The sequence below is a fragment of the Mustela putorius genome, unplaced genomic scaffold (assembly GCF_011764305.1).
Source record: "Mustela putorius furo isolate JIRA1106 unplaced genomic scaffold, ASM1176430v1.1 tig00003834_pilon_pilon_pilon, whole genome shotgun sequence".
Lineage (NCBI taxonomy): Eukaryota > Metazoa > Chordata > Mammalia > Carnivora > Mustelidae > Mustela > Mustela putorius.
This window is the reverse complement of record NW_025421987.1, coordinates 27340771-27354902: the sequence shown is the minus strand read 5'-3', so window position 1 is coordinate 27354902 and position 14132 is coordinate 27340771. Positions and strand designations below refer to the sequence as shown.

General features: G+C 37.5%; 1 protein-coding gene across 42 annotated transcripts in view; it reads left to right on the top strand.

Moving 5' to 3' along the window:
* The window catches only part of LOC101691019 (ABI family member 3 binding protein), a 248767-nt gene that overhangs the window by 115165 nt on the left and 119470 nt on the right, over positions 1-14132 (top strand). For 36 of the 42 annotated variants that reach the window (XM_013045542.2, XM_013045537.2, XM_013045538.2 and 33 more), the window contains exons 10-14: positions 4210-4287; positions 6107-6181; positions 6905-6979; positions 7614-7685; positions 8349-8423. In XM_013045542.2, the coding sequence (XP_012900996.1) occupies positions 4210-4287; positions 6107-6181; positions 6905-6979; positions 7614-7685; positions 8349-8423 (375 nt within the window). The remainder of the gene's footprint in view (positions 1-4209; positions 4288-6106; positions 6182-6904; positions 6980-7613; positions 7686-8348; positions 8424-14132) is intronic. The other 6 variants (XM_045088267.1, XM_013045551.2, XM_013045576.2 and 3 more) reach the window with 3 other exon arrangements.

Sequence of the window (14132 nt, the reverse complement as noted above, 5' to 3'; positions counted from 1 at the left end):
TTATACTGTACTGTCAAAGGGTCATGAGATGTTTTCAATGAGAGCTAATGTAGAGTTCAGGTGTGTTTGAATTATTAATTACTTGAGACTGATACTGCCTCTCACTTGTACAAAGAGCTTGATAAAATTTCGGTGTTTTTGAAAACACAAGAGGGGTGCCTGGGTGGCTCAGTGAGTTAAGCCTCTGCCTTCAGCTCAGGTTGTGATCTCAGGGATCTGGGATCTAGCCCTGCATCGGGCTCTCTGCTCTGTAGGGATTCTGCCTCTCCCTCTCTCTCTGCCTGCCTGTCTGCCTACTTGTGATCTCTGTCAAATAAATAAATCTTTTAAAAAAATAAATAAAAACACAATGATTTATTGGGAATCAAACCCAACAAAACCCTTTAATGGGAGCCCAGGGAATAATTGCGGTGCTCACTGGGGTAAATTAGTTGCTGCATTGAATATCAAATTAGTCAGGATCCTCGTAATGTATATCATAGCATCTCAAGCTTGATGGAACATAAGCCTGATGGGCTTCTGAGCCCAGACTGCGGGACCCACCTGCAGAGGTCCTGGTTCAGTAGATGAGGGGCAGGACCCGAGAATTTGCCTTTCAAACTAGCAGCCAGGAGATACTGAAGCCACTTGCCTGGGAACCATAATTTAAGAACCACCCTTCCATAGTCTTGGGAGATGGTCTTGAGCTATTGATAAATACGGAAGGAGATGGCATGATGTGGTAGACATTGAACTAGACTAAAAAATGCAGAATATTTTCTCTGAATCAGGCACTAGAGAAGAATTTTCATACTTCCATAAATGAATGTCCACCTTGTGTGGGGGGTGCAGAAATAGACCCCCGGACCCCTGTGTGACTACATTCAGTCAACACATAATGACCAAATGTTACTCTCTGGCATAACTACAAATTATTAGTCCCAGAGTGAGTTACCTCTGAGAATGTAGATGAGTGACTTTAATCATTTCTTTAATTTGTACATCAGACTTGATCACCTTTTTTTTTTTTAAGTATAAAACTGTCACCAAATCCTGCAATATCTAAATGCTGTGCTAAAATCTGGGAACCTTCCAAATTAACTTTCCTCACTGAACTTATGTTCGGAATCCAGTGCTTAGTGTTCTTGTGCTCCCCTGTTCCCTGCCCGGAGCCTATATGCCTTGCCCTGCCCTGCCCCTGGGAAAGTCTTGTTTGGAAGGAGGGGGCAAAAAAGGAACTGACCAGTCTCTTGCTGATGTGACCCCTTATCCATCCAGCAAAACTACAAAATACAGAATTTGTGAAGGAGGTTGAAAATGAGCAGTTTTACCCAGACCACCACTGTCAGTTTTGAACTGGAGCATGTTGTGTTCTTTAGTCTTGCGTGGGATTTCCTAAACTTTTGGGGTTTTGCTAAGTTCCAAGCACTACCTTAATACCCATTCAGTCTTTCTGTTTCCTTTAGGGAATAAAACAGTGCATTTGCTTTATTTAGTTTTTCCTTTTATCTTTCTGATATGATTCACTAAACACTTTCAGGATTGAGTGTGATTTCAATAAAGAAAAATTGTATGCAAACAAAAAATATCTTTTTTGACTTGTTTTTCTGTGGAAACACCATCTTAAATTTAACACATGACAAATTTCTTATGCATCGAAGAGCTTAATAGCTAGTATCTTTGAAAATGCCCAGCAAATCCATCAAATGTGCCACCGTGACAGACTGTATTTAAAAATTACATTTTAAGTTTATTGGTTTTTTTTAAATTTTTTATAAACATATATTTTATCCCCAGGGGTACTGTGGGATAAAAATGTGAATCACCAGGTTTACGCACTTCACAGCACTCACCAAAGCACATACCCTCCCCAATGTCCATAATCCCACCCCCTTCTCCCAACACCCCTCCACCCCCCCCACCCCCCCCACCCCCGCAACCCTCAGTTTGTTTTGTGAGATTAAGAGTCACTTATGGTTTGTCTCCCTCCCAATCCCATCTTGTTTCATTGATTCTTCTCCTACCCACTTAAGCCCCCATGTTGTTTATTGTTTTTAATGGAAAGAGATACTGTTAAATAGTTCTTTATACCAGCACGGGAGAAGTCAACTTACCTGAAGTTATTTAACACTGCAATTCAGAAAAGTACTATTTTTTGAGGGGGTAAATCCTAAAAATAATTTCCTCATTCCAGCAGGTCCCATCATGGGACATCAAGAAATTAATAGCTTTTGTTCTAAGAACACATGGTGTGAATAATGAGAGAAGTAAACAAGAAAGCTAGTATTACACACACCCCTCCCTGGGGCATACAAAGTGTTTGCCAAAGACAAGACTTAGCCTGCCAAAAATGAAAGGAAACAACTGTGTTGAAAAAAGGTACAGAAGAATCAGAGAGGAAAGGGAATTTCCTGGGATTTAGACCATATTCTTGTGGCATTTTACTCCGCTCTTGCCAGAACTCTAGTGGTCTATAGAAAGTGTAGGTGAATATTCATGGGTTGGTAAGAGACATGAAAGTTCTCTCATGCAAATATCTTCCTCACCTACCAATTTCTCTGACATCTGAAATAATGTATTTAGAAATATAGTATGCCTTTGTAAGGAATTAGTGACGTGTAAAGAATACAAATGTCTCTTGGGAAGGTAGCTTACCTCCCACCCCCTCATCCATTAACAGCCCAATGTGATTGCTGGCTGAGGGCAAAGTAATTAAGCAAAGTAATTAAGTAATTAAGAGCATTTGTTTGAAAGTATAGGATCTGCTAATACCTTCCCTGCTATTCCTTATGTTCCACAAATAACTGAAGCCATAAGATAACTGACTTTCTCTGCTTGACTTATTTCACTTAGCATAATCTCTTCCAATCCCATCCAAGTTGGTGCAAAAAGTTGGGTATTCATCCTTTCTGATGGCTAAGTAATATTCTATTGGAGAGTTTAGAAGGGAGGGGTGTAAGGGAATGGCATAGCTCAGTGATGGGTATTAAGGAGGGCATGTATTGCATGGAGCACTGGGTGTTAAATGCAAACAATGAATCCTGGAACATTACATCAAAAACTAATGATGTACTGCATGGTGACTAACATCACAATAAAAAAAAATTAAAAAAAATAATAAGTAAGTGTTGAATCTCTAAACTGTACACCTGGAACTCATACTACACTATATGTTAACTAATTGAAAACTAACTAAAAACTTGAAAATAAATAACAAATAAAAATTCAAAAAAATAACAAGTAAGAAATAAAAGAGGATTCAAAAAAAGGTCAGATTAGTAACACAAAAATCACTAATAAAAAAATATATAGGATTTGTAGGTCAAAATAAATAATAGTCCTAGTCAGCCAAGGAAATAACTGAGAATGTAGGCTGTTACACAGGAAGGATTAACAAAGATGTCTTAAGAGAGAAGAGGACCCTGAGGGAGAACACTAAAGAAAAACCTCATAATCTCACACTTAAAAAACAAAGCAAAACAAACAAGAAAACACTTCCCATGGTACACCTTGAAAATAACAGGACCAATGTTCATAAAAATCTGTAATCTGAATTTTTTTTCCTATGCTAACAATCATGATGGTTCTAAACAAAAGCTGTGACTACAACAGAAAAAAAAAATGTTGATTAAATTTAGATATTTTAAGAATGGAAATCACCAAAATTTCTACTGGACTTATTTTTTAGTTATTTCAGAGTCCCTTCTCTTTATGCCCTGCTCAATTAATTTGAACAATGTATTTAACATTTCTGTTGGGCAAACATGCTGTGCAACCTCATGTACACATGAATTTAAAATACACCCGTGACCGTTAGACATGGCAAACACAGTAACACCTGCGACACCTGTGTCTAGCATCTTAAAACACTCCCGAAAATAATCAGCTCTATGGAAAAATCTATTGTAGACTTCCATAATACAGACTGAAAACTGATTTGCTTCTATTATCATTGTGAAAGGGATGACTTGATAATTGTCTTTATGTTGTGATTTTTTTTCTTCATCCCAATGCCAATTTAAATCTTAAAGAAGTACCTAGAGTTCATGAGACGGAATTCCGAAGAATCCCTGGTGGAAATGCATAATAAATTTGTTGACTGCCTGGTGGGAAGAATTAAGAGCAAAATTGATTTTTTGAAATAATCTCTTACTTGATGTTTTGAGTGAATTCTATTTGGGCACTGTGTTATGAAGAAGTGAGGTGATTGATTGTTCTCTGACTTCTTAGCTAAGAATGAAACGTTGGCATTACCTGCTGAATCTAAAACACCAGATGTAGAAAAAATCCCAGCACGGGCCATAACAGGTAATGAGATCCCTATGTTGTTAACTTCGAGGGAATAAATATTTTGAAAAATGATAAATGGTTGATGAGTTTATACTTTTTTCTGGTGAAGGACCACTAGGAGATTAATTTTCATCATAAGCACAAACAATAAGAGATTGTAGATTCTTAATTTCACATTTGGAAAAACAGCTGATGTGGAAGGAACTATGGAATCATATGACCCAATATATAATATGGAAGCTGTATTTTTCACATTAAGTAAAGTTGTCCCCTCAATGTTTAGGATATTTTTATACTAGAATGTAATACTATGGTTCATGTGCTTTCCTTTCTTATGAAGATGTGAGCTCATTTTTCATTTCTCTCACAAGTGGTCAGTTTATCAAAATGCCATAATTCCTTTGAAACCCATTAGCATGATAACTATGAAAGTGCCCTAGAATCATTTAGGACAATTAGATTAATTGTTCTATGGAAGATTAATCTATAGAAGGTTAATAATCCTACTATAAAGAAATATATAATAGTTCAGTGAAAATCCTTTAAAGAATAAATGTGGGATACATTTTCCCCATAGTTTATCAGCCTTTACTAACAAACATTCGGCATTTCTTCTTTGAATGAACTGCGTAAGTATGGCCCACTGGGGACGTGATACTCTCTGAACCACAAAGTTTTTGCCAAAGCAGTACCACCTCACCCAGGGCCTAGTAAAACAAACATCTGTCCAGAATTTCCCCAAATCCACATTTAGCAAAACATGTTCAATCTGAAGTGAATTTTTTAATCCACAAAACTGCCGTAAATTGAAATATCGGTGATTATTTACTTTGCACTAAACTCTTGGATTCATAACTGGTTCAGAAAAGATAAAGATTGGTGGGGAAATAGAACAACTTGATCTCAAGAAACCTATCCAAGTAGGACTGTTTCCCTGACAGAGTAAGAAGTCTCAGCTCCTACCTACATGGAAGATGGACCTTCCATCCCCCACCTTCATGGGTGTTAGGACAAAGGTACAAACTATCTAAGGTGCTAGAATATTCTATTCAAACAGAATTCCTAGGTAATTTTTCCAATTTCAATATAATTTGTCGGCACCAAGAAAAACATAGGAATGACCCAGTAGAGGACTCCAAGTTCTTTTCTGCCCCAAAGATCCAACCCATTTTTCCCATTATACTTTCCTCCCTCGGCACAGCATCTGACGGGAGCGTCTACAGATTTTTTCATTCTCAGCCAAACCTTCTTCAGAATTTTCCTATTCAGAAACACTTAGGCAAACACTATACCTGATTATTCAGTGTTGTGTTTATTTTGTGTCTCGCGGCTGAGCATTTGATTCCTTACCGTAATTATAATCCAGTTCCAAGCTTTGCATGCTGACTGCCGTTTGGAAGAGAGAAATCTTTAATGTAATAGTTCTCAATAAACCTTTCTGCCTTGGGTCATTCTTTAATTTGCCCATTTATTAATTCATTTAATATTTGTCATATGCTTGCTGACTATACCCCAGACATTGTGCTGAGCCCTGGAGATAATAAGAAAGAAAAAGACAGGCAAGGAAAAAAATTATGATTAATAAGTGCTTTCACCAAGGTCAGCTCATTGCGCTTTTTGGAACACAGGGAAAGTGGACCAAACTCAGCAAGGCAGTGTTGGAAGAAGTGTCAGCTCAGGCATCTGGGGCAAGCCAGGGAGTCCTTAATTAACTTGAAAAGAATTGGTCAATTTCTGTGTCAGTTACTAATTCTAAAGGGCAACAAAAGCACCTTATGATCTTTGGTTGCTTCATTATTTTATCTGAATTTGTAAAGTTGTCTTTTTTACCTTCCAGTGACACCTGAGTCAATGCCAAAGACCACAAAACCCACTGTGTCTAGTGCACTAGACTTTTCAGAAAAAACACTAGGTAATTTTAACATTTTTCTTTCTTAACTCCCAACACTCATAAAAACAAAAAGTAACACCAATGCCTTAGTTCCCCCATTCCTTTTATTTCCCCCCTTTATTGGCAGTTGTTATTCATCCATTTCTTGGGCCAATTCTGTTAGCGTCAACAACATGCCTTGATCCTGGTGACTGATATTCTAGGCAGCTTGGGATGCTAGATGCCGACTACACACACCTTTTACCGGTCTCTTGGGATGTATAGAAAAAAACAGGAATGCCAGCCTTTTAACCCACAAATCTTAGAGGGGTTGGGGAAACCTGGAAGTCTTGACTGTGTCTGTGCTTTCTGCTTCAATAGGCTTCCTGAGGCTTCTGTGCACTAAACTTGAGGAGAATCCCCCAAAGTGTCCTGCTTTTTAATAAGAATTTCATGTCATGCAAGTTAGCTGCTTCCTGGCCCAAGAGAGTCTTGCTTTGTTGTCTTCTGCTGAAAAGGAGCAACATGTCTTTTGTTGTGTACTTGTGATGTTGATCTCCCATGCCACGTCATGCCCTCTGAAACTATACCTTCACATTTTAATAGCTATGTGAAGCTTTTCCTGGGGGAGCCAGCTATTTCCATGAAAGGCATCAGTTGCCTTGTGCACACTGTGTTATGAGTATCTTCCCATGATTAAGTGTGAGAGCCACAATGTCAAATCCTGCCTCAAGGAGTTGCTGACTGGATTCTTCTTTATTTTAGTTCTCAGCGAAAGGACGCCGGAAATCCTGCAAACTATTCTAATACCTAGGTTTGAATTGCCCCTGAGCACTCTAGGTAAAAATTACTCAACATTGCAGCTTGTTATTGCCTTGGAAGTTTTATTCATGCTTTAAAGAAATCCTTAGGCATATTCATTCAAATTTATCTCCTCATAAGAAAGAAGGGACACATGGTTTCTAGAACAATAAGATCCCCAACATCAAGCCTTTAACCATTATATTTTACAATTTAGGATCCTACAGAATCTATATGACAAATAATTTGTGGTGTTTTTTCTTTTTGGTGGTCACATTCTGATATTCTATTTGATTCTTTTTATTCGATGGACTTTTTTTTAGTTTAGATGTGTTTGCTGCTTGATTTGAGTTAAAATGAAATATATGATTTGAGTTAAGATGAAATATATGTAAGAGCACACATACGCAGGACTAAAGAAATTAAGACAGTAGTTAGGGTGAAAAGAAGAACACAAATTCCTCCAATTTAGTAGCTTGATTATAAAAAATAGAAATAGAAGCACTACTATAGTATCCAGCATCAAAACCACAAGAGTAAGAAATACTACTAACAATGAGTAATTTGCTTTTTTGTGTTTGTTTTTCTGTTTTTGCGAGCTTGAGATTTTGAAAAATCTCTTTTCTCTTACTTGTACCTCAGGTTATAACATTTGTTATGTGTTTCATTGCAGCTCCGAAAAGGCTTCCAGAATTTCCTCAGTCAAACACACCCTTCCCCTTTGAGAAGCCTGAGGGCACTCTGGGTAATAGCAGCACTTTAAAGCTGGCATTAAGATAGGGGTAGTGATGGCTTAATTAACTCAGCCAAACAAGGGGTTGATTTAAAAACAAACAGAAAAAAAAGTCTGTTTGTCTCATTACATTTTCTACAAATACAGTAACAATCATCAATATGTTAATTTTATACCGGTTTGGGGTTTATCCTGAAAAAATGCTGAAAGTGTGACACTGAACTCTGGTCTCTCTCTCTTTTTTTAAAGATTTATTTCAGTGAAAGAGAGAGTGCCTGTGTGATTTGCAGGCGCACAGGGTGGGGGGAGGGTGGATGGGGGGGAAGAGGGAGAAGGAAACTCAAACAGGAGGCACTGAGTGGGGAAGCTTGAGGAAGAGCGGGATCTCAGGACCCGCCAAAACCAGGAGTTGGGTGCTTAACCGACTGCGCCACCCAGGCACCCCCCAAATCTGGTCTCTTTCTGATCACTCATCAAATGATCTCTGGATAGATGCATATTGATTTCTTGATATAAAATAAATTTGGATTGGATTAGCACTTGTCTTTATTGCAAGCTTCTGGTAGCCACTTAACCACACCAACAACCTATTTCTGTCCCTTTCTCTTCTCCAAACAAAACAAGACAAAACAAAAACAAAGAAACCTCAGTGAATTCCATTTCTTTTTGCTGTAGCTTCAAGTGGAAAGCCATGGATTGTGCCTACAAGTAAAACATCAGAAGATTCCAAACTTCTCTCACCTCGAACTGGTAATTTTATTCTTTGTTAAATAATAGATTGGACCAACAATTGAATAACTGCTCTTGTATTTATTTTTATAGATCCCCTAGTTGATTATCAAAATACTTGTAGTAAATGGTAAAGCTATAATCCATTCTTGATACTTGGAACAATGTCATGTTTTTCTCGATGCAAACACATAATAGTTTTATCTTTGTTTTAAAAATCTGTATTTTGGTGTCTGGATAGATAATTGGAAGTGTGGCTAGAAGATGAACTGTGAATTGGCTCATGGATATTCTAGAGACATCTTTTATGACATTGAGAACAGTATCAAAAATAGCATATCATGGGTCTGAATTAGTATTATCAGCATAATGTTTCACATTATTGTGAGCTGATTATAGCTCACAAAGCAAAGTAAACTAGATGAACTCTTAGTTCATTTCATCTCTCAGCTTTTGGGTTATTAACATTGAGGGCATAGGGTCAGTTAACCCTTACCCTAACCCTTGAGATTTTTCCCTTCCTAGGTTTTTTGGTGTCTATAATTATTCAAGAGTGAACTGACCAAAATCTCCTCAAGGAAACCATTTATGAAGTGTTGATGCCTAGGACATGAACTATATATAAAACCTGAATCGAACCAAGCTTTGGGTAGTGAGGAGATATGTTGGGAAGTGAGGATTGTAAGGCTCCAAAGAGACAAAGATTGAGGAGATTAAAGATCTTAATAAAGGAAAGGTTCCTTTTGCCTTCGATTCCAGAAAAGGAATATTCTGGTCTTGCTCTGACAGAGTATGAATAGTGGCTAATGCTGCAGGAAGCACTTGCACTATCCAGTTACCTCTCTACGGCCAGAGCAACCTTGGGCTGCCAGAGAGCTTGCAAATATTGACTGCCAACCCCCTTTTGGATGAAGTGTTGAGGCTTGTCATGAGCTGTAGCAGTTCAGTAGGTAATGATTTCAGGCATGAACATTGGCTCTAGAAACTTCCTGGCCTTCCCTCACAACATTTAAATTTTATCCTTCTGCTACTTAGTATGATCCTTAGACCAGAAACATTGGCATCCCTGGGACTTTGTTAAAAAGGCAGAATCTTGGGGTCTACTCCAAATCTTTTGAATCAGGATCTGCTTTTTTAACAAGATTTCCAGGTAATTGGTATGATCAGTAAAGTTTGAGAAGCACTACCTTATCACTAGTCAATACTATTTCACACAGTGTAGGCAAGAATCACCAAATGTGGTCAATTATAGTGTGAGAGTCTTCCGGTCAGTATAAGATTAGTTTCTCAAAGTAGGTGATTAGGTAGCTCTTGTTTCTACTAATGCCCACAATGCCTCTATCTCTTATATAAAGGTTCTGTGACATCTTCTTTCATGTTAAATTTCAAATTAAAACTTATTTTAATTTGAATTAAATTGAAATTTAATATTGTGATTGGATATATTGATGTATTCATACCATCCTTCCATTCAGTGCAGCCTTTCCTGTTTCTTGTGATTGATTTTGTGTGAATTTACACATGTACTAAGTTTCTATTTCCTATTTCGTTTCAGTGTATATAATTACTTTACTTTCTGTTACTCACCATAGTTTCCTAATGCGATTATTTTTGAAATTAAGAAGAGAAGTAGAGATAGTATTGGAAGGCTGGTCCATAAAACCATTGGTCCCATTCTTAGTTGTATCCTTTGAAGAAATGATATATTGTAGCTGGTATGAACGAACAAAATGAAAACTTTTAGCTTTCTCTGTTGGGATACAGTGCACCTATTCTTACTGTATCAATTCCCACTGGCCAAAGACCTCTAGAATCACACATGTTTTTGAACAAAATTAGGTGTTTTACTCATTGCAACAATAGGGAATGCAGAACATGAGAAATAGTGGGATCTCTTGGTAAGAGGGTGCTAGAAAGGACTTATTGTATAGGATGTGGAAGGAATGACTCTGGAATGGCTGCTGCCAAAAAGTGGGAGTAATTCTATAACTGAATATCTTAATCCTTAACTAGAAGTGAAGAATAGAGTGTAGCAAAGTTGTGCTTGGTAAATTCATATTAACCAGAATGTGGGGACAGAAATTTTTGTGTTCATGCATTTGTGTTCAACACAATCACAGAGTGGTATGGATTTCATCTTGATCCGTCTTGGTCGCCACGTGGTTTTGTGTGAAGTTGGTATCCATACCAACTGTTGATGCTCAGCAGAACACCGCAGCCTAGCTGTGCATGCCAGGTCAGCTCCTGGATGCCAGGAACTGCTTTTCTCTTTATCAGCCATTAAGTGTGATTTATCAACACCTCTTATAAAACTCCTTTTGCTTCAGCGCTTGCTTGATTTGTGTTTTCCACATTTAGTTCATATTTTGTATCAAATCATCAGAATGCATGCTTTCAAAAAGATGTCAATGTTACTTTTGGATATAAAAAGCTGTATGGAAATTCTAACTTGCACGCTGATTATTGAAATCCCTAGATCATTTCAATAGTTGATGAAAGAAAGAGTAGGACAGGGTATTTGGCATTTAGAGTATCCCAGAAAATCTGAGAAGTGTAGTCATCAAACATACTCTTCCCCATGTTCAGCTTATTTGCCCTAATCTTTCATTAGTCCTGCATTTTGTGATCTCATTATTTGGAATTCTATTTTGTATTAAGCCCTCTCTAGAGTATGTTTAAGTAGTATTGATTGATTTTTTTTAATTCCCTTGGCAAATCCAATTTATCTTAAAGTTTAGAAAGGAGATGATTTTAAAAACTGCTTTATAATTATACACCACAATATATACTTCTTTAAAGATTTTTTAAAAGATTTTGTTTATTTGAGAGAGAGAGAGAGAGAGAGATTGTGCATGAATGGGGGAGGAACAGAAGAGGAGGAATAAGCAGATTCTGTGATGAGTGAGGATCCCTCAATCCTGAGATCATGACCTGAACCAAAAAGAAGAGTTAGACACTTAACCAAATGAGCCACCCAGGTGTCCCTGGAATATATACTTCTTAAAATAAGTTCTATGTTAAAAGGAAGTTGGCTACATTTTAGAAATACTGAAGTGCTTGTTACAATGGTTCAGAAAAGTACATTTTTCTGATGATGCAATAGAATAGTCTTAAGTTCTATTGGTAAGTGACCAGTTGACTTTGATTTCTGTGTTACTCTAGAGTGAGTTCTAGAGAAGCTCTCAGTAGCTTCCACTCATCACAAAGAATTATGCATTTGCTTGCATGTGCATATACTTGTTGGGTTTATCTCTTCACTGGAATAATATAGTCTTGTATTTGGACAAATTAGTATTTGTTTTCTATTAAGAGATTCAAAGGGTTGTATGTATACCATCACATTGATCCTCCCAAGTCCATGGAAGTAAAGGGAGCTATCATTTTCTTTTAAGGTTGTTAAGTGAGAGGCTTATCCCTGAATGGGTAGAGGAGCAAAACAAGATCCTCATTCATTTCTTTCCCAAGCTTCTCTTTAACAAAGCATTCCAAGTTAAGAGTGAAACAATGTCATACAGTTTGCTTTGAAATTTTTTGTTGAACAGCTTCCCAACAGAGTTAATTAAATGTTATTAGGTCCAGGTGCCTTCTAGAATTTTAAGAAACATTAAGTGGTCTGTGGGAAAGGTTGGCCAGTTTCTGAAGTTCAATCTTATTGCAAATGTGATCACTAATCTTTGAACTACAGAGTGAGACAAAGCTGGATTAATAACTGACTCAACTGTCTAGCGGTTATGTGACTATAGACAAGTGATTTAACCTCTTAGAGCCTCAGTTTCCATATATACATTTTTCATTGGATTGTTATGTCTTAGAACTAATGTTTAAAAAGAAATAGTGTGTAAATCACTAAATCGAATTCACAGATTCACACTACATGAGAGATGCCCTATAATGTTTTCCTTAATACAATGGACTCTTGGAACGAATGCATCCTCTTCCCACCACACTGTCCATGCCAACCTTCCTGAATTGCTGCAGACATCCAATAGTAATAATAATACAATAATAACAAAGTACCAAAAAGAAATGAATGAAGGAAGAAGAAGGAAGAAAGAAAATAAAAAGACTCTAAGCTCACATATAATGATTCTTGAGTCTTTATTTCACTTGTTTGAATGTTTTTTTATGAGGAATGGAAAGGATATGTGCATTGTTATATAAAGAGGCCCTGCTTCTCATGGAATGGTCCGATGTCCTATTCCCATGGCAAGAAAGTATCACATAGCCACACTGTTGTGTTAGAGTCACAGCCTGAATCATTCTATAAACTCTGAGACTCTTTCTAGACTCAGGGAGTAAAATGATGCATGTCCAACTAGTTGTGTTTTTCCATGGGCATCAGAGATGGGAGAAGCAGCATAAATGCTGTGTCTATATCATCCCACAGCTGGGGCACATGCATGATTTCTAACGACCTTTATATCATTGGAGGGGGAGGGTGGAAATCAGCTTTTCGTTTCTGGCTTCATAATGTCATCAGTGTTAAGCCTCTTTAACTTCCTTGATCATCCCCTTAAAAAGACTTAGTCCCAGGAGAGATTTAAAGCCCAATTCAAACTAAGAAAATGGTTTCTTTTTATAACCCAAGATGAGTTGACATGTTTACTTTCATCCTCAGGAAATTCTCCTGCCTGTTCTTTCCCCAGCATATCCAGACTAAATGATTTTTCCCTCCAAATGTACTTTGAATGAGTGCTAAGATGACTCCTTCTTCTGACACAATTTCTTCCCCTTGAACAACAAACAGTTCTCTTTAGAGGCTCGCCCTTGACAAGAGAGTCCAAACTGGAAACAGTCAGCCTCAGTCTCTACATTTGAATCCACTTTGGGAATCCACTAATTATTTTCTGTACTTTGTAGAACTTCAGTAAATTACAATATGCACTTCAGCTCTCAAAATCATTTAAAGACCTGAAAGCTGAATGACCAGCACCCCCTAGGAGTGGTATAATGGTTGGAATGTTGTGGCCACAGGTGGTTTGCTCAGAGTGGTTGAAAAGAGATGGAACTCTCTGCATTTGGACCCTACTGCCTCTCTGTGAGGTGATGATGAGCACGGGATCTGGCCCACCCAGCTAGATGAAGCCCTAGAGAGGGAGGAAAGTAGGGATGAGTGGTGGTGTTGATGCTCTGAGAGTCAGAAAATGGGATTCAAGGGCAGCAGATGGTTTACAGATTTACTTTGAGATTTACAGCATCAGTGTTTGGTTTTGCTTCAGGAACATTTTCTTGTAGGCACTGTTTTCACAAATTTCAAGGCCAACCAGAGAGGTATTTTATTTTTCCACGAACTGAGGAAAGCATTATTTATTTATTTCAATGGTCCTGAGAACTCTGTGTGTGGTGTTCCTAAATGCTTTTCTCGTCTGGCTGTTTATTGATAGTACTATAGTATTTCCCATTGCTCCTTCATATATGTTCTTAGATTCTATTTCCATGGCAGGAGATGGCCACATAAGCATATGGCAGGTAATTAATTGTGTAGTAGAGGAAGAGATCTGTGTGTGCATGATGTGTATCATAAGATAATTAAAGGGGCCTATTCATTTATTTTCATTTGTCCCCACCAAGAACATAAACTACCCAACTGTCAAACCCACTGTTATTTGTTCACTATAATGGCCATCTTGCAGGTCAACTCTATTAATTCTGTTAATTAATAGAATGATTATTTCTTTTAATTTTATTGAATCTCTACCATATACTAGACTCTTGGGCAAAATAAACCTT